The sequence below is a fragment of the Neoarius graeffei genome, chromosome 11 (assembly GCF_027579695.1).
Source record: "Neoarius graeffei isolate fNeoGra1 chromosome 11, fNeoGra1.pri, whole genome shotgun sequence".
NCBI classification, from domain to species: Eukaryota; Metazoa; Chordata; class Actinopteri; order Siluriformes; family Ariidae; genus Neoarius; species Neoarius graeffei.
In genome coordinates, this window is record NC_083579.1 from 33,099,270 (window position 1) to 33,125,831 (window position 26,562).

The 26,562-nt window shown below is 41.6% G+C and overlaps 1 protein-coding gene across 7 annotated transcripts in view; it reads right to left on the reverse strand.

The window, feature by feature from the left end:
- ston2 (stonin 2) overlaps positions 1-26,562 on the reverse strand; it is a 176,363-nt gene that overhangs the window by 54,485 nt on the left and 95,316 nt on the right. For all 7 annotated transcript variants that reach the window (XM_060933719.1, XM_060933721.1, XM_060933723.1 and 4 more), the window contains one exon: positions 7,946-8,119. In XM_060933719.1, the coding sequence (XP_060789702.1) occupies positions 7,946-8,119 (174 nt within the window). The remainder of the gene's footprint in view (positions 1-7,945; positions 8,120-26,562) is intronic.

Here is a 26,562-nt window from a genome sequence, read left to right on the forward strand (position 1 = left end):
GGGAGCGGCTCCGAATCGCAGAGAGGTCACTAAAATCGTGATCAGAGATCTCAGCCTGGAGCTCAGTCTGTTACAGCACTGAAAGTTGATTATTTTGCCACAACAGCAGGTACTGTTCCAAAGAGCCATTCGTCCATAAACGTTAAATATATGTCTCCTTACTGAAAAGTTTACCATACAGTGGTGCTTGAAAGTTTGTGAACACTTTAGAATTTTCTATATTTCTGCATAAATATGACCTAAAACATCATCAGATTTTCACACAAGTCCTAAAAGTAGATAAAGAGAACCCGGTTAAACAAATGAGACAAAAATATTATACTTGGTCATTTATTTATTGAGAGAAATGAGCCAATATTACATATCCGTGAGTGGCAAAAGTATGTGAACCTCTAGGATTAGCAGTTAATTTGAAGGTGAAATTAGAGTCAGGTGTTTTCAATCAATGGGATGACAATCAGGTGTGAGTGGGCACCCTGTTTTATTTAAAGAACAGGGATCTATCAAAGTCTGATCTTCACAACACACGTTTGTGGAAGTGTATCATGGCACGAACAAAGGAGATTTTTGAGGACCTCAGAAAAAGCGTTGTTGATGCTCATCAGGCTGGAAAAGGTTACAAAACCATCTCTAAAGAGTTTGGACTCCACCAATCCACAGTCAGACAGATTGTGTACAAATGGAGGAAATTCAAGACCATTGTTACCCTCCCCAGGAGTGTTCCACCAACAAAGATCACTCCAAGAGCAAGGTGTGTGATAGTCGGCGAGGTCACAAAGGACCCCAGGGTAACTTCTAAGCAACTGAAGGCCTCGCTCACATTGGCTAATGTTAATGTTCATGAGTCCACCATCAGGAGAACACTGAACAACAATGGTGTGCATGGCAGGGTTGCAAGGAGAAAGCCACTGCTCTCCAAAAATAATATTGCTGCTTATCTGCAGTTTGCTAAAGATCACGTGGACAAGCCAGAAGGCTATTGGAAAAATGTTTTGTGGACGGATGAGACCAAAATAGAACTTTTTGGTTTAAATGAGAAGCGTTATGTTTGGAGAAAGGAAAACACTGCATTCCAGCATAAGAACCTTATCCCATCTGTGAAACATGGTGGTGGTAGTATCATGGTTTGGGCCTGTTTTGCTGCATCTGGGTCAGGACAGCTTGCCATCATTGATGGAACAATGAATTCTGAATTATACCAGCGAATTCTAAAGGAAAATGTCAGGACATCTGTCCATGAACTGAATCTCAAGAGAAGGTGGGTCATGCAGCAAGACAACAACCCTAAGCACACAAGTCGTTCTACCAAAGAATGGTTAAAGAAGAATAAAGTTCATGTTTTGGAATGGCCAAGTCAAAGTCCTGACCTTAATCCAATCGAAATGTTGTGGAAGGACCTGAAGCGAGCAGTTCATGTGAGGAAACCCACCAACATCCCAGAGTTGAAGCTGTTCTGTACGGAGGAATGGGCTAAAATTCCTCCAAGCTGGTGTGCAGGACTGATCAACAGTTACCGGAAACATTTAGTTGCAGTTATTGCTGCACAAGGGGGTCACACCAGATACTGAAAGCAAAGGTTCACATACTTTTGCCACTCATAGATATGTAACATTGGATCATTTTCCTCAATAAAGAAATGGCCAAGTATTTTTGTCTCATTTGTTTAACTGGGTTCTCTTTATCTACTTTTAGGACTTGTGTGAAAATCTGATGTTTTAGGTCATATTTATGCAGAAATATAGAAAATTCTAAAGGGTTCACAAACCTTCAAGCACCACTGTATGAACAATTACTCAAGCGTATACGTTGAGCTTCTACTGTACAAGGCCCTGGGAAGGAACCATTACTATAGAAAGGATAACATTAGAACAAGCACATTAATTACAGGACATGTGATTTGTAGCTGCGTTACTGTCGAGTGGCCGTTGACAACATTAATGAAATACCTTCTGACCAATCGGAGTTCAGAATTCAACAGCTCTGTAGTGTAAATCAGTGCGTCTCATATAGCCCATAAAATGCCCAACTTCTTTACTTCAATCAAAGTACACATCCTACTGGTCAAATGTTACTCCAATACAAGTAAAAGTTGTACAGTCAACATAAGTATCGTGAACTTATGACTAACTTCACTCGATTTGAAAGACAAATATCGTACTTTTTACTCCACTACATTTCTATCAAGGTCCTCGTTATTATGAAGCGGCCTTGAAAGTGGATGTTTTTCTTTCTTTTCTTTTCTAAAACATGATTGGTTTATTCGCAGGTGACACCGAGACAGCCGATCAGTAATCACTAGGGTCACGTCTCGTCCACAGACTGGATAAAATCAAGATCGAGGATTTCTCCGCAGCATTATTCAAACACGATCGGTTGATGGCAGAATTGAAGGAGGTGGTTCTTCTGAGGAATGCACGCACTCATGGCTATACAGTGGCATGCAAAAGTTCGGGCACCCTTACTGAAAATGTCTGTTACTGTGAATAGTTAAGTGAGCAGAAGATGAACTGATCACCAGAAGGCATAAAGGCAAAGACGAGACATTTCTTTTCAACGTTTTATGCAGGATTTGTGTATTAGTTTTGTTTTGTACAATTGGAGAGCGAAAAAACAAACGGAACACCATGCGAAAGTTTGGGCGCCCCAATACATTTGAGTTCTCTTGAACTTTTACCAAGGTTCCAGACCTTAATTAGCTTATTGAGCTGTGGCTTGTTCAAATTCTTCATTAGGAAAGGTCAGATGATGCCGATTTCAAAGCTGTATAAATTCTCTGACTCTTCAAACTTGTCCCTAAAACCAACAGCCATGGGCTCCTCTAAGCAACTCCCTTGCATTCTGAATAATAAAATAATTGATGCTCACAAAGCAGGAGAAGGCTACAAGAACGTAGCAAAGTGTTTTCAGGTAGCTGTTTCCTCAGATCGTAATGTTATTAAAAAATGGCAGTTAACAGAAACAGTGGAGATCAAGGTGAGGTCTGGAAGATGAAGAAAACTTTCTGAAAGAACTGCTCGTTGGATTGCTAGAAAGGCAAATAAAAACCCCTGTTTGACTGCAAAAGACCTTCAGAAAGATTTAGCAGACCCTGGAGTGGTGGTGCATTGTTCTACTATGCAGCGACACCTGAACAAATATGACCTTCATGGGAGAGTCATCAGAAGAAAACCTTTCCTGCATCCTAGCCACAAAATTCAGCATCTGAAGTTTGCAAATGAACATCTAAATAAGCCTGATGCATTTTGGAAACAAGTCCTGTGGACTGATGAAATCAAAATAGAACTTTTTGGCCACAATGTGCAAAGGTATGTTTGGAGAAAAAAGGGTGGCAAATTCCAGGAAAAGAGCACCTCTCCAACTCTGAAGCATGGGTGTGGATCGATCATGCTTTGGGGTTGTGTTGCAGCCAGTGGCACAGGGCACATTTCATTGGTCGAGGGAAGCATGGATTCGAATAAATACCAGCAAACTCTGGAAGCAAACATCACACCATCTGTAAAAAAGCTGAAGTTAAAGGAACAGTCCACCGTACTTCCATAATGAAATATGCTCTTATCTGAATTGAGACGAGCTGCTCCGTACCTGTCCGAGCTTTGCGCGACCTCCCAGTCAGTCAGATGCAGTCAGACACGCTGTCACTCCTGTTAGCAATGTAGCTAGGCTCAGCATGGCCAATGGTATTTTTTGGGGCTGTAGTTAGATGCGACCAAACTCTTCCGCGTTTTTCCTGTTTACATAGGTTTATATGACCAGTGATATGAAACAAGTTCAGTTACACAAATTGAAACGTAGCGATTTTCTATGCTATGGAAAGTCCGCACTATAATGACAGGCATACTAACACCTTCTGCGTGCTTCGGCAGCGCATTGATATCTGAGCTCCGTATCAATGTGCTGTCGAAGCGCACAGAAGGTGTTAGTACGCCTGTCATTATAGTGCGGACTTTCCATAGCATAGAAAATCGCTACGTTTCAATTTGTGTAACTGAACTTGTTTCATATCACTGGTCATATAAACCTATGTAAACAGGAAAAACGCGGAAGAGTTTGGTCGCATCTAACTACAGCCCCAAAAAATACCATTGGCCATGCTGAGCCTAGCTACATTGCTAACAGGAGTGACAGCGCGTCTGACTGACTGGGAGGTCCCGCAAAGCTTGGAGAGGTACGGAGCAGCTCGTCTTAATTCAGATAAGAGCATATTTCATTATGGAAGTACGGTGGACTGTTCCTTTAAAAAGAGGATGGGTCCTACAATAAGACGATGATCCAAAACACACCTCAAAATCTACAATGGAATACCTCAAGAGGCACAAGCTGAAGGTTTTGCCCTGGCCCTCACAGTCCCCTGACCTAAACATCATTGAAAATCTGTGGATAGATCTCAAAAGAGCAGTGCATGCAAGACAGCCCAAGAAACTTGTAGAACTGGAAGCCTTTTGCAAGGACGAGTGTGTGAAAATGCCCCAGGTAAGAACTGAAAGATTATTCGCTGGCTACAAAAAGTGTTTACAAGCTGTGATACTTGCCAAAGGGGGTGTTACTAGGTACTAACCATGCAGGGTGCCCAAAATTTTGCTTCAGGCCCTTTTCCTTTTTTGTCATTTTGAAAATGTAAAAGAAGAAAATAAAAAAATGTTTTTGCTTAAAATATAAAGGGAATGAGTCATCTTTATGCCTTTTGGAGATCATTTCATCTTCAACTTGCTTAACTGTTCACAGTAACAGCAATTTTAACCAGGGGTGCTCAAACTTTTGCATACCACTGTAGCTAGAACCCATGTTTCAGTTTTCTGAAAGGAATAAAGAGTTGTTTTGTTTTAAATGTTTGCCTAAAACGGAGCACATCACAGCCTACAAAAACTTGCCATCTGACCTGCAGAAGCATATTTGGGTACACAAACGTTTTATTCCAAGAGAAAGCTTCCAATGAAGTTGTCTGTGCTTTTAGAGCTAGCGATAAAGTTTCAATAGCTATGCAGTCTGGTTAGTCAAATGACTTTCTATGGATTTGCCTGCCAAGTTGCCGTAGCCTTGTCCACGGCGAACATTAACACACAGCTAGTTAACTTGGACGCTGTTAGTTAGCATGTAAACTTGGAGTTGCGCTAACATGAATAACGTTAACTTTTCTGAAAGCACTTTAGATATGTTTTAGCATAATCTTGCCAAATAAACAAAATGTAGAAATCTTTTCTAGTAATGTTAGCTACCCAATATGATTTTGAGTTTGAAAAGATTTTGCTAGCATGTCAGGTGGCGCTTCACTGACCTAGCTTGCTTAAACTGCATATCCTGGACCAATTTCGTGTTTTTTTTATATGAAAGTATGTCCCTTTACACACTCATCCAGAAGGGTAATTTTGCACAAGGCCATCTGTCTACAGCAGAAAAAAATAAAATAACAAAACGCGTCTGGAAAAATCCCAAGGGAGTCTAGAGCCAGATTCGTGACGTCACGTGCGGAAGCGCCAGCAGGCTGCGAGAGGTTTCAGTGCACAGCCTGTGCAGACCAAGTTTAGCAGCGAGCGATTTTGCACTGAAATATGGAATTGCCACCTGCGCGCAATGTTACTTCAGCTTTGGATGAAGAATATAATGAGATGTCAGAATTGGGGCTTCATCTGTTTGGATTTGATGATGATTCAAGTAGTGAAGACGACGGAGACGACACCGGGGATGTAAATAATACGGTCGTTTTCTCACAAACGAACCAGCGCTGGCGTAGGATTCAGAGGGAGGCGTCCCCCACGCGACGGCATGAAAATCAAAATTTGGAAATCCAAAGGCCGAGTTTTTTCAGAGACGGACCAATTCGCCTCAAATGGCTTGATTTCAACTGAATTTTTCTGGTATTGCGCAAGGTAAAAAAAACTGCACAAAATGCAAAATGTGACAGATATTTGACCAAAGTTTAATGTAAAATAAGAGAATTACATTGATCTTGCTCCTGAATTTACCCGTGATATGCACTTTAACATTAAACCACCATGATTCCACAGGCAGGTTCTCCTGCTGCCTAATATATCCCACCCCTTGGCCAGTGCCATTGTAATGAGATAATCAAATGTTATTCACTTGACCTGTAAGTGTTTTTAATTTTATGACTGGTCGGTGTACATAAAGCTTGTTTTTCCATGTACATTCATAGCTATGACGGAGTTTTCATTTACTATTCAACCTTTATATGCTCCCACTTGGGCACATTGTCAAGAAGAACTCAATTTTGTATCACTGCTATGCAGATGACACCCAAATTTATTTTGCTCTATCACCTAATGATCATGCCCCCCTTGAATGTCTCTACCAGTGTATCGACCAAATCAACAACTGGATGTCACAAAATTTTCTTCAGCTGAACAGAGATAAAACAGAAGTAATTCTATTTGGGAAAAAAGATGAAAGACTCAGGATTACCACTATTCTTGACACAAAGGGGATTAAAACAAACGATATGGTTAAAAATCTTGGTGTTTTCATTGACAGCGAGCTAAACTTTGACAGTCACATGAAAGCAATCACTAAATCGGCATTTTATCACCTAAAAAACATTTCCAAACTAAGAGGACTTGTGTCAAAAAATGATCTGGAAAAACTTATACATGCCTTCATCTCTAGTAGGGTTGATTACTGCAATGGCCTTTTCACAGGCCTGCCAAAAAAGACCATCAAACGACTTCAGCTGGTTCAAAATGCAGCGGCTAGGGTTCTCACACGAACAAAAAGAACAGAGCACATTACTCCAATTCTAAGGTCCCTTCACTGGCTTCCAGTAAGCTACAGAATTGACTTTAAAGCATTGCTGCTGGTGTACAAATCTCTAAATGGTACAGGGCCCAATTACCTCTCTGATATGTTGCAGCGGCCGAACCCAATCAGATCTACCAGATCGCAGCAGAAAAATTTACTGGTAAAACCTGTCGTTAAAACAAAGTGTGGTGAAGCAGCTTTTAGCTACTATGCAGTACAGCTATGGAACCAACTGCCAGAGGACATCAAAAATGCTCCTGCTGCTGGCAGCTTCAAATCTAGACTAAACACCAAGCTGTTTTCAGATGCTTTCTGCTAAATTATTAATATTATCATCTCTACATGTTTTAAACTCTTTACTTTTACAGTCTCTGCATGTTTTAAATTTTACTTAACTTTTATTCTATTTTATTCTGCTGTTTTTTTATTTAACTTTTATTTCATTTTATTATTTTATTTCTACTATTAATTCTTATTATTTTTCTTCCCCATTTATTTTATGTAATTTTATTTTCTATTGCTTACTGTTTTGCTTTTACTTCTGTAAAGCACATTGAACTGCCACTGTGTATGAAATGCGCTATATAAATAAACTTGCCTTGCCTTGCCTATAAACTACACACAATGACCTCATTATCTCATCTCATTATCTGTAGCCGCTTTATCCTGTTCTACAGGGTCGCAGGCAAGCTGGAGCCTATCCCAGCTGACTACGGGCGAAAGGCGTGGTACACCCTGGACAAGTCGCCAGGTCATCACAGGGCTGACACATAGACACAGACAACCATTCACACTCACATTCACACCTACGCTCAATTTAGAGTCACCAGTTAACCTAACCTGCATGTCTTTGGACTGTGGGGGAAACTGGAGCACCCGGAGGAAACCCACGCGGACACGGGGAGAACATGCAAACTCCGCACAGAAAGGCCCTCGCCGGCCCCGGGGCTCGAACCCAGGACCTTCTTGCTGTGAGGCGACAGCGCTAACCACTACACCACCATGACGTCCACAATGACCTCAACTAATAATAAAGTAGAACAATGTAATTAAACCCCCCCCCACCACCACCACCACCACCACCACAAGGAATGCGTGCTGCTGTTTTTCCTCACTTAGACTTTACCAACACGCTGATCAGCTCTTAATTGAAAGGCACGACCATGTTGAGTGTTGCGCCTCTGGATGTACTCACGGGCTGAGTGTGGAGGGGATGTGCTGTGACTCGGAGGTTCCTCTGTACCGAGTGATGGGAGGTCACAGGACGAGGCGTCCATGCTCGCTGAGCTCAGCTCTTCAGACGGCGCACCCTCAGAGGCGCAAACCGAGCTCCAGAAACTGGCTGAGGAACACACGCTGTGTCTGGGGCCTGAAACACACACAGTGAGCGAGACTTGGAAAGATCATGCTCACGAGTTTGAAAGATGAGGGAACACTTTAGGATATGCAGGACTGTCCAAAAGCCTTTGGTGTAAGTAAAGAAATGCTGTAAACCAAAATGTTTCAACGTTTAAAGCAAAACAGACCTATAAACAGCAGTAAGCCATAATAAATGAAAAGAAGTCAATGTTTGGTCTGAGACGACCCTTTGGTTTAAAAAAAAATAGCAGTCTCAGGTACAGTGAGTGCAGTTTCACACGGAAATGAGCTGTAGGTTTTACTGAGCATCTTACAGAACCAGCCACAGTTCTTCTGGACACTGTGACGGTCACACTCGCTTCGTAATTTTGCATCAAAACCCAGCAGCCTTCATTATGCTTTCTTTTTTAATCTATAAAGCGCTCTCTTATGTAACATGCTGCTCAGATACAAACTTTGTTTTCCTGTAATCTTTAATTTTGCGCTGGAAAATGAACATTTGGACTCTAATGCGTTTGTACTGACTTGAAAATGTACAAGTCATAAAACAGAAATCTATAACAAAGTTTGTATGGGGGGGGTAGGGTGCCTAAGACTTTCGCACAGTACTGTATATATAAACTACTAATAATAAAACCATTTTTTTGTTTGTTTCAGATATTTTTTCATTATACTGTAGTTCCTGATCCGGGCAGCACGGTGGTGTAGTGGTTAGCGCTGTCGCCTCACAGCAAGAAGGTCCGGGTTCGAGCCCCGTGGCCGGCGAGGGCCTTTCTGTGTGGAGTTTGCATGTTCTCCCCGTGTCCGCGTGGGTTTCCTCCGGGTGCTCCGGTTTCCCCCACAGTCCAAAGACATGCAGGTTAGGTTAACTGGTGACTCTAAATTGAGCGTAGGTGTGAATGTGAGTGTGAATGGTTGTCTGTGTCTATGTGTCAGCCCTGTGATGACCTGGCGACTTGTCCAGGGTGTACCACGCCTATCACCCGTAGTCAGCTGGGACAGGCTCCAGCTTGCCTGCGACCCTGTAGAACAGGATAAAGCGGCTAGAGATAATGAGATGAGATGAGTTCCTGATCCATGATGTGCAACCATGCACATCATCTCTGTTTTTGCGATAAATATCACTGTGATGACCGATGCACAGAGAGTGAATTTCCCCTCATCTTCTGGTCTTCTTCCTCCAGCTGCTCCCATTAGGGTTGCCACAGTGGATCTGTTCCGCAAATTTGATTTGGCATAAGTTTTACACCAGATGCCCTTCCTGACGCAACCATCCCCAATCTATCCAAGCTTGGCACTGGCAGCAAGTATGCACCGGCTTGTACAAACCCAGTGGTTGTTTTTTTTGTTTTTTACCTAACCTGCATATCTTTGGACTGTCGGGGAAACCGGAGCACCCGGAGGAAACCCACACAGACACGGGGAGAACATGACCCACACAGAAAGATCACTGTTGGCCGTGAGGTTCAAACCCAGAACCTTCTTGCTGTGAGGCGACAGCGCTAACCACTACACCACCGTGCCGCGTCAGTCCTGATCTGATGCTGGAGTAAATTTGAAGGATTTCCTTGAAGACTTTTTTGTAGAATCTTTTTTTTTTTAAATGAGCAATTAACAAAATTGTCAAATAAGATAAAATTACATTTTGGAACGAAAGAAACTCATGAGAATTAACTGAAAAACAAACTCCCACCCAAAGCCTTTATCGAAACGTCTTTTAGGAGAATGAGCGTTGGCAGGCTGGTGTGATCAAGTGGAGATCCTGGTACCACCCAGAATTTGATCATTTTCAAATAGCAGCATGTCATGAGGTGATTTATTCCTTTTACATTTACACCACAGCAATTTTTCAAATCGTTATCCCTGTGTCTGAAACCACTCACTCACTCGTTCACTACTCTCTACATAGGGAATGACTATACCGGTATAGTGAGCTCACTGGTAAAATGGAAAAAAAAAAAGGCTTTCGGACACTACTCCGTCACGCTGTTATTTACGTCATCACTGTCGCACAATTAAAACGTGCCAGATCAGTCAGCTGGTGGGTTTTCAAAATAATAAACGCGTGCATGTATTTGTTGTCATAAATCCATATTATACTGAGCGTATTTCCCACATTAATCAATACAGAGTACTTTGTGTCTACTGCATCTTTCAGTTCTTTCAAATCAAGGCTGAATCTTTTCTTTCTTCTTTGCCGCTGCCTGTTGTTAAATCAAATTTGAGGCTTTTGATTGGATTTCTTTCAGCATGATGGGATACATTGCTTGGTTAGTGACCACTGTTGTACACTATGACTCGCTGTACATATTATCCATTTATAGTTATACAGTTAGGTCCATATATATTTGGACACTGACACAATTTTTATTTTTTTACCTGTTTACTGAAACATATTCAGGTTATAGTTATATAATGGACATGGACATAAAGTCCAGACTTTCAGCTTTCATTTGAGGGTATGCACATTAAAATTGGATGAAGGGTTTAGGAGTTTCAGCTCCTTAACATGTGCCACCCTGTTTTTAAAGGGACCAAAAGTAATTGGACAATTGACTCAAAGGCTATTTCATGGGCAGGTGTGGGCAATTCCTTCATTATGTCATTCTCAATTAAGCAGATAAAAGGCCTGGAGTTGATTTGAGGTGTGGTGCTTGCATTTGGAAGATTTTGCTGTGAAGAAAACATGCGGTCAAAGGAGCTCTCCATGCAGGTGAAACAAGCCATCCTTAAGCTGCGAAAACAGAAAAAAAAAAACATCCGAGAAATTGCTACAATATTAGGAGTGGCAAAATCTACAGTTTGGTACATCCTGAGAAAGAAAGAAAGCACTGGTGAACTCATCAATGCAAAAAGACCTGGACGCCCACAGAAGTCAACAGTAGTGGATGATCGCAGAATAATTTCCATGGTGAAGAGAAACCCTTCACAACAGCCAACCAAGTGAACAACACTCTCCAGGAGGTAGGCGTATCAATATCCAAATCTACCATAAAGAGAAGACTGCATGAAAGTAAATACAGAGGGTTCACTGCACGGTGCAAGCCACTCATAAGCCTCAAGAATAAAAAGGCTAGATTAGACTTTGCTAAAAAACATCTAAAAAAGCCAGCACAGTTCTGGAAGAACATTCTTTGGACAGATGAAACCAAGATCAACCTCTACCAGAATGATGGAAAGAAAAAAGTATGGTGAAGGCGTGGTACAGCTCATGATCCAAAGCATACCACATCATCTGTAAAACACGGTGGAGGCAGTGTGATGGCTTGGGCATGCATGGCTGCCAGTGGCACTGGGTCACTAGTGTTTATTGATGATGTGTGACAGGACAGAAGCAGCCGGATGAATTCTGAGGTATTCAGAGACATACTGTGTGCTCAAATCCAGCCAAATGCAGCCAAACTGATTGGTCGGTGTTGCATAATACAGATGGACAATGACCCAAAACATAAAGCCAAAGCAACCCAGGAGTTTATTAAAGCAAAGAAGTGGAATATTCTTGAATGGCCAAGTCAGTCACCTGATCTCAACCCAATTGAGCATGCATTTCACTTGTTAAAGACTAAACTTCAGACAGAAAGGCCCACAAACAAACAGCAACTGAAAACCGCTGCAGTAAAGGCCTGGCAGAGCATTAAAAAGGAGGAAACACAGCGTCTGGTGATGTCCATGAGTTCAAGACTTCAGGCAGTCATTGCCAACAAAGGGTTTTCAACCAAGTATTAGAAATGAACATTTTATTTACAATTATTTACTTTGTCCAATTACTTTTGAGCCCCTGAAATGAAGGGATTGTGTTTTAAAAAATGCTTTAGTTCCTCACATTTTTATGCAATCATTTTGTTCAACCCACTGAATTAAAGCTGACAGTCTGAACTTCAACTGCATCTGAATTGTTTTGTTCAAAATTCATTGTGGTAATGTACAGAACCAAAATTAGAAAAATGTTGTCTCTGTCCAAATATTTATGGACCTAACTGTATTTATTTTGGAACAGCCATAAAACGAGTTCCTGTTTTCCCTTACGCTATAGCAGCTAGAAACACACACACCTTACATTACCAAGAAACCTGACACTGGAGACTCCTCCCATAGATTTTAAACAAATATCTCTACATTTTATTTTTTTTTAAATCTCTTTAGGTGGAGCATGTGCTGTACCCATCCCTGTGAATGAGCCGTTGCTATAGTAACGATAACGTATTAGAACGAGTGCATTAATATAAACCACGACTGTCAGAGCTGCTGTTGTAGGAAATTACTCAATCAACCAACACCTTCTGGCCAATCAGCAGCACCGTTAATGAACATGTAACACTCCATAGCCCTTAATTAGAGAATGTCTCATCTATAATATACAAGCACATAAACAGCACAAAGGACCTGAAAGGTACGAGTTAAAGCCTTAGAGACCTTGCAACAGTGCACACGCTCAGCTGTGTGTGTGTGTGTGTGTGTGTGTGTGTGTGTGTGTGTGTGTGCGCGCACACACACGTTTCCATAACAAGCAGGTGTGATCATTGAATTACAAACAGAGATGATTAAATATTCACAGTGGGACAGAGAGGAGTGTTTCAGCAAACGGATTACACATCCCGGATGAGAGACTGCAGCATGTGCTGATGGGTATCGAGCCGATTAAATGCCGCTGCAATCAATCAGCTCAGCGCTCTTAATTAGCACTGCTGTAAATGCCATCGCACGAGAGGACTTTTGTTCTGAATTACTGTGTAATAGAGCCTGATCTCCCAGCCTGGCTTTATTAACCCAGACAAATATTACCCGGAAACTTCAATAAACCAACACCGGTGCATTTGCATTTTTCACTGAAACATTAAATAACACGTTTTCACAGAATCAAACCCCGGCGTGTTCGATCTCTTCCTGCGGTTCTCCAGGCAGAACAGAGCAATCACGCTCAGGTGGTCTCGAGCCATTTCTTAGTCAACTCACTGAGAAAGTGATTCGATTCTGAATCGACCACACCATGTGTTTTGGGGGTTTTAAATTTGAGCTGCTAAACAGGCCAAAAAAAAAAAAGTGTGTTTCCGGTAACCCGACCGATCGAGAATTTCCGCGTCGAAATTGCCGACCGTAAAGTTTTTATTACAAATTTCCCTCGATATTTTAGTGTAAGCGGCGTTAGTTTGTCATAATTTTTTGTTTCAACGCATTCAAGTTGTGAAAGAAACGATAAAAAGTAAAATGTTTCGCTACTTCTATCAGCCCTCCTGCATAAACATGGAAGCGCACTTGTATACTGAAGGAGGAAGGGAAAACTGAGCCGAGGTGCACTTCCATGGCAGGAAAAAAACTACATTTTGCCGCCTATGTAGTCCCCTATTTATACAAATAGGAGTCATTCAGGATTCAGCCATGTTTTTGCTCGACCCAAGTTCTACAGTAGGCTAGGCTAGGCCGTCTGCTTTTAATGGAAGTAGCCTAGCCTAGGACGTTATTTTCACATTATTTCTTGATAAGGTGTTTTCACGTTATTACATGAAAATTTCATGAAATAACGTGATAATTTCGTATCAAGAAATTATGTGATGTTATGTTATTACATAATAAATATATTGTAAAAACATGATAACTTTAACAATATCTTTTCACGTAATTACTTGGTTCTAAGCCAATTTTTTTTTGAGTGTGGCAGCAATAGAATGCTCCGAGATGATGCTAAAAATAGTAACACTGCGGTCTGCACGGCCATCTTGGAAGTCAGTCGCTCCAGAGCGCTCATAGAGTACACATCATAGAGTACACATCATAGAGTACACATTCACCGACTCGTTTCCGCGTTAGAGGGCTTAGAAGCTTGGATTTTTTAAGAATTTAGACATCTGAAGTGATGGAGCACTACTGTGAAAGTTTGGATAAGCAGGCACGGGAGCGTTATGCTGAGAAGGTACGTTTCATTGGGAATGTAGATCCATACACTGTTAGTGAGAAGGAATGGAAAGCTGACCCCAGCTTGTTGCCGCATGTGACATACATCGATCTTGTGAACTATCTAGTATTTCACCCAAGTCCATTTTGTGAACTATATGTGTACATAAACATTACTAGGCCTAGATCTTAAATGCCATTTGATGCAACAATGCACTGCAGTAGACATAAGCTACCTAATGTGACAAATATATCCATTAATCATTGCTGAAAGTACATAGAAAAGATAAGTTTGTATCACATTTATTTTAGTAACTATTGTCGCTTTTCCACTACAAACGCGGCTGAGTCGGGCTGAGCCGTGCCGTGCTGAGTCGAGCTGAGTGGGGCTGTTAGAGTTGCATTTCGACTACAACCGCGCTGAACCGTGCTGGCTGGAAGTGGGTGGACACATTGGGTGGAGTTAGCGAAAGTGGGTGAATGTCACGTGATGTCGTTAAGCAGCGCAAACAGTGACATCAGTGATCTTTTAAGCGGTAGTCTCACGACCCGGATAGTAAACAATAAACATGGAGGACATGGAGTCGTTAGTGTTGCTGGTCTTGGTGCTGTGGCTTGTTGTCACCGACAACGCCAACAGATACTGGCAAGAGCGTATAGATGAGGCGAGGCGCATAAGGCTTCATAATTCTCGTAATTAGGGCCCGAGCCCTATGGGCGAAGGCCCTATTGTTCTTGTAAGAGTTCACTATTATTATTCTTCCGTCTTCTTCTTTATTTTTCTCCGCTGTTGGGCCATTTTCGGGGCGCTTGCCATGGGCGAAAACGCACGAAATTTGGCACCAGTTCCGAGAATTGCCACCGCTACTCAGAACCAAAAGCCCAAACTTGGCCGGGGCTCAGGGCCTCTATAGCGCCCCCTAAGTCGTTGTGATTTTGGCCTCCCGCATTAAGGTGCCTGGGTGCCATATAGTTTGTAGTAGTGGCATGCCATTTGGTACGCATATGTATCTCACTAAGCCGGACAAAAATGTAATGCCAATGCATTAGCCACGCCCAACAGGAAGTGAGGTAATTTCACTTTTGTGCGAAATGCATGGCCACGAAGACGGCGCAACTCCTCCTAGACCGTTCATAGGAATGTCACCAAAATTGATACACATCATCTACAGACATGGCTGACAAAAGGTACTAAATACGTTTCATGTAGGATAAACCGTTCGGAAGTTATACGTCAATCAATTTTCGATGCAAAATTTTACATGCTTAAAAATTCATAACAAATCTTCTGATTGCTCAAAACGGCTCATACTTCACACACAAATCACTCATTGGGCTTGGGACATGTTACCCAATTTCTGTGATATTTCGCCACTGGGGGCGCTATTTTTGGGCAAAAAATCCAATCTTTCCTCAAATTTGGTCAAACTTCACGGCCACCCTCTTCCTACCTCCCATGTCATGTATACCACGTTTTGGGAATTTTCGTCCATGGGGGGTGCTGTTTTTGGCCGACGCAATTGCTCCAAAACGGGTTTTTGGTAAATAATTCCATTATGCTTTTCCTTCACACCACTACCTTGTGATAGTACGTTGCTGTTGTAGACACTTATTTTTCCAACTCATAATCGCTCATGTACAGCATAGCGCCACCTACTGACATGGGAAAAACCAAAAACTTTATTCTTCAAAAATCTATATCTCATCTTCTATTTACTCAATTGTCATCAAACTTCATAGGCAGACTCTTCATAGCTCACCTGACGTCTACGCCAAATTTTGTGCACTTTCGCCCCTGGGGGTGCTGGTTATGGCGAAAATGATATTGCAGCTTCTGATTTGTCAAACTTGCCAAGCAAACGCTTTACAAGACCCTTATTGGGGCGCTTGCCATGGTCGACAACGCACGAAATTTGGCTCCTTTTTCTTAGACTGCCACCGCTACTGAGAACCAGAAGCCCAGATCCAGGCGGGCCTCAGGGCCTCTACAGCGCCCCCTAACTCGTTGTGATTTTGGCCTCCCGCATTAAGGTGCCTGGTTGCCATGTAGTTTGTAGTAGTGGTATGCCATTTGGTACGCATATGTATCTCACTAAGCCGGACAAAAATGTAATGCCAATGCATTAGCCACGCCCAACAGGAAGTGAGGTAATTTCACTTTTGTGCGAAGTGCATGGCCACGAAGACGGCGCAACTCCTCCTAGACCGTTCATAGGAATGTCACCAAAATTGATACACATCATCTAGAGACATGGATGACAAAAGTTCCTAAATACGTTTCACGTAGCATAAACCGTTCAGAAGTTATACGTCAATCAATTTTCAATGCAAAATTTTACATGCTTAAAAATTCATAACAAATCTTCTACGTGCTCAAAACTGCTCATACTTCACACGCAGATCACTCATTGGGCTTCTGACATGTTACCCACTTTCTGTGATATTTCGCCACTGGGGGCGCTATTTTTGGGCAAAAATTCCAATCTTTCCTCAAATTTGGTCAAACTTCACGGCCACCCTCTTACTACCTCCCATGTCATGTATACCTCATTTTGGGAATTTTCGTCCATGGGGGGCGCTGTTTTTTGGCCGTCGCAATTGCTCCAAAACGGGTTTTTGGGAAATAATTCCATAATGCTTTTCCTTCACACCACTACCTTGTGATAGTGCGTTGCTGTTGTAGACACTTATTTTTCCAACTCATAATTGCTCATGTACAGCATAGCGCCACCTACTGACTTGGGAAAAACCAAAAATTTTATTCTTCAAAAATCTATATCTCATCTTCTATTTACTCAATTGTCATCAAACTTCATACGCAAACTCTTCATAGCTCACCTGACATGTACGCCAAATTTTGTGCACTTTCGCCCCTGGGGGTGCTGGTTATGGCAACAATGATATTGCAGCTTCTGATTTGTCAAACTTGGCAAGCAAACTCTTTACAAGACCCTTATTGGGGCGCTATTATTATTAGGGCCCGAGCACCGTACAGTGCGAGACCCTATCGTTGCCATGTGTCCAATTCTGTGCTTTGTCGCCATTGCAGGAGTAATGTCTCTTGCCGAAGAAGCTGTGGAAGGTGTTTCGCGGGGACGCATGCCCCCGCCCCCCTTGGCCGCTGGCGCGAGGGCCCGTCGAGGCCGCTTGCGGCTTTAATTTGTAATTCTTCTTCTTCCGGGTTTACGGTGTTTACAGATCCCAGCGTGCTCGCGGGGCGTGTGTGGGCATGTGAGGACACTCCTCCTCACCAATCAGTGCACAGGGGAGTGTCTGCTCACGCCCCCAGCCTCACTCAGCTCGGTTTGGCTCGCTTCAGCCCCACTCCAAAACGGTGCGAGTTTTAGGGGCTAAGCAGGGCTGAAGCGAGCTGAGTCGTGCTGTTTTTTTGGTAGTCGAAACGCGAGCCGTGTCGGGCTGAAGTGAGCTGAAGCGAGCTGAAGTGAGCTGAAAAAGGGTAGTGGAAAAGGGCCATATGAAATTCAAGACAATTTAACCTACCTGTCACAAAGTGATCAGAGCAAATCCGGATACAGTCAAGTTGTCCTAAATTTGATCGGTTAATTGCAGCCAGCCACTGTCGTCTCCTCCGCTCGCTTTTCTCCTGTGCTGCAATTCCCTGGTTAGTCACGACTTTAGGGAGTCTGTGGAAGCTTTTGCCACCCTTTTCCCCCCGGCTACTACAGCCAACAATGACACACGTGTTCGGCATTGTCACCCCTTTTTGCTTCGCTGAACAACAACAATGCACTGACACAGCGACCTTTGACTTCCAATATGGCCACCGCCGGGTTCGCGCTGATCATAACTCGAACTCTCGCGATATTTTTTTTTATTCGTTTAAAGATTTAAAACACTTTTATTTTATTATGATGTGTGGTATAAAGGATTCTGTGCCAAAATACTATTTTGTAAGATGTTTACTTGTGTTATTTTTTTCGAACAAAATTAAAAAAAATTAAGAAAAAAAACTTTAAGAAAAAAAACCTTTTTCCTACCTACCGACCTTATTTTAGTATTTCATGTTACCTGAAACACACACACTTTTTTTTTTTGGCCTGAGCCAAAAGACAGAGCTGAAGCCGTGTATTCTGGAGATTTGGACCAACAAACGCAGAGGGAAAAAAATACATAAATAATGCTGGATGCGACACACAATATTTGAAACTTTTTTTTCCCCCTCTCTTTTTTAAAAACATACAATTCTCAGATATTTAAGCTAATTAGCGCCGGATTAGCACTCACCATGCCCTGGTGATTTGTCCGATTTGAACAATTCCTTCATTCGTTTTTGAAACACAATTAAAAGTAAAGGTTTGTTTACTCTTTCCCGTATTTCTGCCTAATGAGGCTGAGCAAAATCTGACCCCCAAGACAAATCTGAACTGCCATTCAAGCAGAGCTCATTAAAGATCCTTTAAAGGACTTTAAACTCATCAGCTTCTTCTTGGGTGTGGAAATTTTTGGAGGCCAATTTTACAGAAATCCCCCCCCCCCCCCCCCAAAAAAAAAGGCATTTAATCTATAATATTCCATGTTCAGAGGAAGTCATTACATTGCCATACCAAGATGAGCATACAGATTCATTTCCTCACGAGGGAACAGCATCGAACGTAAAGTCGCTCTCCGATGCCGTTACCCCTCATCAAAATTGATCAAGCGGATCATTTTTCCTCCGTAATCCAAACTAATGGAATAATCACACAGCTCCTTTTGTTGCATTTCCTCTTATAAAAGCTTTAGCAGATGGAGTGATTTATGGAGGTCGCCATGGCAACGTGGCGTCTCTGGCATGCCGCATTTGGGTAATTCGTGAGTGCTGTGGACAGCGTGAGAGACATCAACCTCTCAGAACCCTCTCGGCACTGCTCACACGATCAATACGGTGTTAAACGGTTATAAAACATAACTCTCAGAAGGAAAAGCGCTCCGTCTCATGCTGTTTTAGGGAAATAATCAATGATGGGTGGGGCGATAAAGCGGAGTTACTATTACCAAGCTGAAGCTGCAATAAAAAAATAATCATCATGTCCTGAAGGGTTTTATTCCTCTTATGAGGCAGCAATTTGCCAAGATTTTTTTTTTTTTTTTTTAAAGTACAACCCCAATTCCAAGAGAGTTGGGCCACTATGTAAAAAAAAAAAAAGTGAAGATTTGCAAATGATGGAACCCCCGTATTTCATTGAAAATAGTACAAAGACAACATATCAAATGCTGAAACTGAGAAATTTAATTGTTTTTTGAGAACTATATGCTCATTTTGAATTTGATGTCAGCAACACGTTTCAGAAACATTGGGACAGGGGCAACAAAACACTGAAAAAGGTTGTGTAATGCTAAAATACACACACACACACACACACACACACACACACACACACACACACACACATACATATAGACCCCTTCGCAGTAAACGTCATTCATACATAAGCGGAAATTGCGCGCGCAGCCTGGACTCAAAAAAGACTCAGCGATGCCAAGTTGTTGTGTTGTCGGGTGTCAGAATCGTAGCAGTGATGGGGTTAAAATGTACAGAATTCCAGCAGGATCTCACCCATTCCAAAAAAATCGCCGACGTCTATGACTACAAGCCATCAAACGTGTAGACTGGGATGAAAGCACCATCAAAAACGTGCGGCTTTGCAGCGCCCACTTCATCACAGGTAAGATCAGGCTATTTATTAAATCTTTCTTTTTTATTCTTTCTAGTCTTCGTTTATTGATGTAGCAAAATACTTTGGTAACGTTTGTCTGATTAGCTGGGTCACAGTTACACAATGTAATGAATATTGTTAGCATGTTAACTCAGGCCCACTTTACACGGGGACGGTCTGAAACAAAAACGCAAAAGTCCGTTTTCGTTCTCACTTTTTTCCGCGTCTACACGACCGTTTTCAAGGAGGAAATCTGCATCTATACGGTGACGCATAAATGTGTGGAATTCAGTTGGATGTGCATGCCAGGCGGTGCTGTGAAAGACCTCCGCTATGTCTGCACGCATGCGCAACGTCTTCCGTCTTGTCTGATCTGCACATCTGCGCCGCGAAAACTTTGACTACCCTGGCTATGGTAAGTAAGAAAGTAAGTAAAAAAGTAAGAGCATACTATACCCGCCTCTGTTCATTAACGGTATATGTGCAGATTCGGTATAGATGTTCGAAGGACTCCTGGACGTTTATTAAAGCTGCCAGAGCAGCTTGAAGGTCCGTTGGATCGATGTAATCAGACATGCTCTTACTTTTTTACTTACTTTCTTACTTCCCGGGCTGGCATGTACAGTATATGACATATGTATGACGTAAACGCGTACCCGGCGTGAGCAGATCCGAGCAGAGTTTCGCGTATTGGGTAGTTTAGATGGATATGCAACGGGGGCTGTTTTTAACTTATCCACTCTGGAAGGTGTTTTCAATTTTTTCTGTTTTTCAGCCTCGGAAACGCCGTCCCCGTGTAGACGAAAGGCACTTCCGATAAAATATTTAGTCGTTTTTACCCGACAGCGTCCTCATGTAAACGGGCCCTTAGCTTTGCATGCAATTTTGTTTGTAGGAGAGGTCTCGCTTGACTCAAGCAGTCCAGATTTTGTGCCATCATTATTTGTGTATGCCGAAAATCACAATTTTAAAGCAAGGATGGAAAGGTAAAATTGTGTGCCCTCACTCTAAATGCCAACTTACGTTGACTGCTCTAACCTAGCTCCCGCCCCGTTCAGTTTCATTTCTGCTCTCTGCCTCTCGCTTTTTACGCAGCTCTGATTTCTCTTAGCTGCACTCTTTACACTATCATTCCTTTCATGCCATTACCTCCTGCAAATTGCTGTTTAGCGTTGGTATTTGCTGTTGTAGCTAAAGCCACATTGCCATCACATCACTGGCATAATTTGATTAAAACAAAATGAATATGAATGTCCCATTGTTAATCGAGTTGTACATGCCCGCACATAACATAATCATATGCGTCTAAAGACTTGTAGGCACGAAGTTTTTCGTGGGTGTACACTGAAGTCTTGTCAATAAGGTACGAGTATATATCTGGCCATCGTATACCAGGGAACTTACTAACATCGTCCGTCCACTCTTTAATTAAATGCGGATCCGGTAGGCGATGTCCACTTGTTAGAGTTAACTTATTTATGTAGCATTCTCGATCTTGTAATGACAATTGTTTGGCATAATCTGACAGCTCATAATGCCGGTCTATGGGCAGCGCCATTGTTTCTGAGTCCAGGCTGCGCGCACATCCTGGCAACGATCGGTTTGTTTACAAACATGCGAAGGGGTCTATACACACACACACGCATACATACACACTGCAAAAAATTGAAAACTAAATTTGAGGAGAAAGTTACTTAATACTAGGGAAATCATCTTGCTGCATGGACAGATATTTTTACTTAAGACATCATAGAATAAGTTGGTTGCAATCTAGAACTACGTTTAATAATCTCAGAATTGGTGTCTTGTATTCTTATCATGGAAATCTTAAATTATTTCAACTATTTTCAAGATATTTTCACTTGCTAAGAGATCATTTTTTGTAGTGTGTGTGTGTGTGTGTGTGTGTGTGTGTGTGTGTATATATAAAATTTAGTTACTTGGCAACAGGTCAGTAACATGATTGGGTATAAAAAGAGCATCCCAGAGAGGCGGAGTGTCTCAGAAGTAAAGATGGGGAGGGGTTCACCGCTCTGTGAAAGACTGTGTGGGCAAACAGTGCAACAATTTAAGAATAACATTCCTCAATGTAAAACTGCAAAGAATTTGTGGATCACATCATCTATGGTCCATAATATCATTAAAAGATTCATAGAATCTGGGGAAATCTCTGTATGCAAGAGACAAGGCTGAAAACTGACATTGGATGCCTGTGATCTTCAGGCCCTCAGGAGACACTGCATTAAAAGCAGATGCGTGTCTGTAGTGGAAATCACTGTATGGGCTCAGGAACACTTCAGAAAACCATCGTCTGTGAAAAAAGTTCATTACTGCATCCACAAATGCAAGTTAAAACCAGATATAAACAATATCCAGAAACACCGCCACCTTCTCTGGGCCCGAGCTCTTTTACGATGGACTGAGGCGAAGTGGAAAATTGTCCCGAGGTCTGACGAATCAAAAGTAGAAATTCTTTTTAGAAATCATGGACACCACGTCCTCCAGGCTAAAGAGGAGAGGGACCATCCGGTTTGTTATCAGTGCACAGTTCAAAAGCCAGCGTCTGTGATGGTATGAGGGTGCATTAGTGCACATGTCATGGGTAGCTTGTACATCTGGGAAGACATCATTAATGCTGGGTTTCTATCGTTTGCAAATTATTACATCATTAATGCTGAATGATATATACACGTTTCAGAGCAATCTGCTGCCATCCAAATAAACTCTTTTTTCAGGGAAGGCCTTCCTTCTTTCAGCAAGACAATGCCAAACCGCTTTCTGCACATATTAAAACTGCATGGCTCCGTAGTAAGAGTCCAGGTGCTAAACTGGCCTGCCTGCAGTCCAGACCTGTCTCCCATATAAAACATTTGGCGTGTTGTGAAGTACAAAATACGGCAAAGGAGACCCCTGAACTGCTGAGCAACTGAAATTGTATATCAGGCAAGAATGGGACAACATTTCTCTTTCAAAACTACAGCATTTGGTCTCCTCAGTTTCCAAACTTTTACAGAATGTTGTTAAAAGTAGAGGTGATGCAGCACAGTGGTAAACATGCCCCGTCCCAACTTTTCTGTGTTGCTGACATCAAATTCAAAATGAGCATATATTTTTCAAAAACCAATACAATTTCTCCATTTCAACATTTGATATGTTGTATTTGAACTATTTTCAATGAAATATAGGGTTTCTATCGTTTGCAAATTATTACATCATTAATGCTGAATGATATATACACGTTTCAGAGCAATCTGCTGCCATCCAAATAAAATCTTTTTTCAGGGAAGGCCTTCCTTCTTTCAGCAAGACAATGCCAAACCACTTTCTGCACATATTAAAACTGCATGGCTCTGTAGTAAATGAGTCCAGGTGCTAAACTGGCCTGCCTGCAGTCCAGACTTGTCTCCCATTTAAAACATCTGGCACATTATGAAGTGGAAAATACGAGAAATTAGACCCTGAACTGTTGAGCAACTGAAATTGTAGATCAGGCAAGAATCGGACGACATTTCTCTTTCAAAAAACTACAGCAATTGGTCTCCTCAGTTCCCAAATGTTTACAGTGTTGTTAAAAGTACAGGTAATGCAACAGAGAGGTAAAAATGCCCCTGTCCCAACTTTTCTGAAATGTGTTGCTGATGTCAAATTCGAAATGAGCATATATTTTTCAAAAAACAAAATTTCAGTTTCGACATTTGATATGTTGCCTTTGTACTATTTTCAATTAAAATATAGGGTTTCCATGATTTGCAAATTATCGCATTCTGTTTTAGTGACAGTTTACGCAGCGTCCCAACTTTTTTGAAATTGGGCTTGCATTAAAAAGCATCAGGTTGTACATTTTATCCAGTTATACTTACATGTGGACTGCATGCAAAACACAACCGACTATTCTGTACTTGTTTTTCTAATCACTGTATAAGCTCATTATATACCGTAGGTTGCCTAACAGCTGAATACGGCCGACACGGTGCTCTGTAGAATGAAGTCGGAGACGTGGAGAAGTAGCTGCTCTAGTAATTTCTCATCCCTGTAATATCACTTTTAGAAATTACAAGATTGTTCAATTTTCTTCCTTAGGTTGAAAACTGAAATTAAAATAAAAGCATACCGTAAAGAAAGCACGTGATTTTTCTACCTCGAGTCACTTAATGTAAAAGAATTACAGAAAAGTTTGACAGTCAAAAGCAAAAAGTAAAGCGAAACAAACCATCTCATAAATTATTTGAGGAAACGGAGCTTGTTCTGGTGCCGTCGAAGCCGTGGTGCTCTGCCAGGCTGCTGAGCGACTCCGAGAGCACAGGGAACAGCAGCGCTCACAGAGCCGAAGCGTTCTCATCAACGCCATGCTGAGTTTATTTCTCCACTTGCACTCGGCTCCAGAGCGCCTGATGGAAACTTCTGGAGCATTGCATCTCTCAAGACAAACTCTTGGACTACAGGGCACGAGTGTGCAGGATTTTTTAACTGCTTCTCTCTGCTTGTTTATGAAGTCAGTCTGTCAGAGATTAACCCTTTGAGGTGTAAACTGAAGAATTCCAATCATTAGTTTGTTGTGAGGAGTAATTTCAGTAATCAGTAGTAAATTTTATTAAAATGTTCTAAAGTCACATTTAAAGCATGTACACAGAACCATGGCCTCACTTTTTGTTTATAAATGCCTTGAGACCTCAAGAATGGCACAGGAATAGTTTTAAGCGTTAACAATAAATCTAATATAGTAATTTTTACGATTAAAGTGATTTATATCGGTAGCGGTCTGAGTGAATGAGTTTGACGGCCGTAACGTCACAGCAGGAAGTCTATCGATCTCATCGCCATTTCTGCTATCTAAAACACAGCTGACTGCAACTCCGATCCTCCATTTTGAGCTAATTTATCACCAGTGATGGGAATAACGGCATTAGAAATAAACGGCGTTACTAACGGAGTTACTTTTTTTAGTAACGAGTAATCTAACTAATTACTTTTTACATCGTTATAACGCCGTTCCCGTTACTTACAATAAAATGCTCTGCGTTACTTTATTAAAGCTGTTCTCATCTGGCACGCTGCTCGCTCAGCCTTTCTTTACTCTGCTTTAGTGTGGGGCGGGGAGACACGAGACAACGACACAGTAAGCCAATCAGAGTAGATTTGGACAACATACGTAGGTAGGCCACGCCTACTACACTACTGCGCACTCTTTCAATCAGAAGACCCAGCGATGGCGAGCGGTCAGCCCAGCACTGCGCTTTCACACTGGAAATACAGCCATTACTTTTCATTACTTGAAATAAAAGGCAAAAATGTCTACGTGCAATGCACATTATGTCGAGGAACAAAGCGTTTGTCCTCGTCAGTGGCCAGTAATTAGTAACAATTTTAATAACTGCAAAAATATATTACATTTGATAGATGTCTTATCTCACATTGTCCCACAAAAATATTAATATAGTGTAGATAACATGTGAGCAATTCCAGCGTTATGGACGTGACACTTGAACTCAAAATGGCAACAAATGACCCAGTGTATGTTTTATTGTCTCCCAGTATTTAAACAGGTGTTGCATATTTTAAGGCTGTACCATACTGGAGAAGTGATAGAACAAGAACAATTCCCATAGTACATCTAGGGCATGCCAGAAAACGCCAATAAAAGATGCGTTATGGATGTGACAGAAAAAGTATCACTTTTCTTGGGTGACTGTACATTTTTATCAAACTCTGTGAAATTGTAAACCTAATGTCGAAATGGAGATATCCATTTGATAGAGGGGTCCAAGGTGAATATTAAAAAATCTTTGTTTAAAATATTTTGTATTTCATGCAGAGTTTCGGAAGGAAAAGTCAGCGTTATGGATGTGACGAAATTCCGTTATGGATGTGACGCGTCTGAAATAGACATGGCATATGTTTAGAAAATCAGCAATTTAACCACCATAACCCTTTGAAAAACTCTCTAAATATCAGCTAAAACTATCAAAGTTCTTAAATAATATTTAGGATGGCTATTGTTTTGCTGTTTTGTGGATTTTAGCATACATTTCTGTGGCTTGTGGGAATAATATAGAATTGTACATGATCAAAGTTGATTTTAGCTTGGGTTTTACATTATAAGAAAGAAAGACTGACAGTGACATATTAGGTTGGTTACAAATTGGTTCAACTTATTCACATCTGTAAAATACAGGCCTAGGTGATATCTCTGGGAGTGGTTTTGATGTATTACATGTTGCTTTATTTTTGCATGGTGAGGTTGACATTTACATGGAATTGCCCATTACTAACTGGTTCTGTTAATTGTCCATTTTGGTCATTAAACACATTTAACATTCACTTTTATTATGATTACACTAATTGAATTTGTTTTTTGTTTTTTTGGGGGGGGGGACACAAAATGTAACGGAATAATTACTTTCCCTGGTAATTAGTTACTTTTATGACAAAGTAACTCCGTTACTAACTCCGTTACTTTTTGGGAAAAGTAACTAGCAACTATAACTAATTACTTTTTGAAAGTAACGTGCCCAACACTGTTTATCACCATGCCACATAGATGTGTTGCTGGCCGGTGCAGCGACACAACAGAAGGTGGATTTACGTTGCATTCACGGCCCAAGAATGTTCAAACTGCAAAGATTTGGACGCGTTTTGCGAGAAGTTCATGGGCACATTGGGCGCCTATGAAGTGGTCTCTCCTCTGCTCTGCACATTTTACTGAGGACTCGTACGAGACCTCTGATCTGTTGAGGAGCGTTAGCTTTAAGCCCGTATTGAAAGAGGGTGCAGTACCAACAATTAAAGGAAAGGAAAAGAAAACTACAAGAAAAGGAAAAGTATTTTATTTATTTTTTTAAAAGGAAAGTAAGTTCACTTGCACCAGTTCTCCTGGAGTGTGAGCCGAGGGTTGTTGCTAAAACCCGGG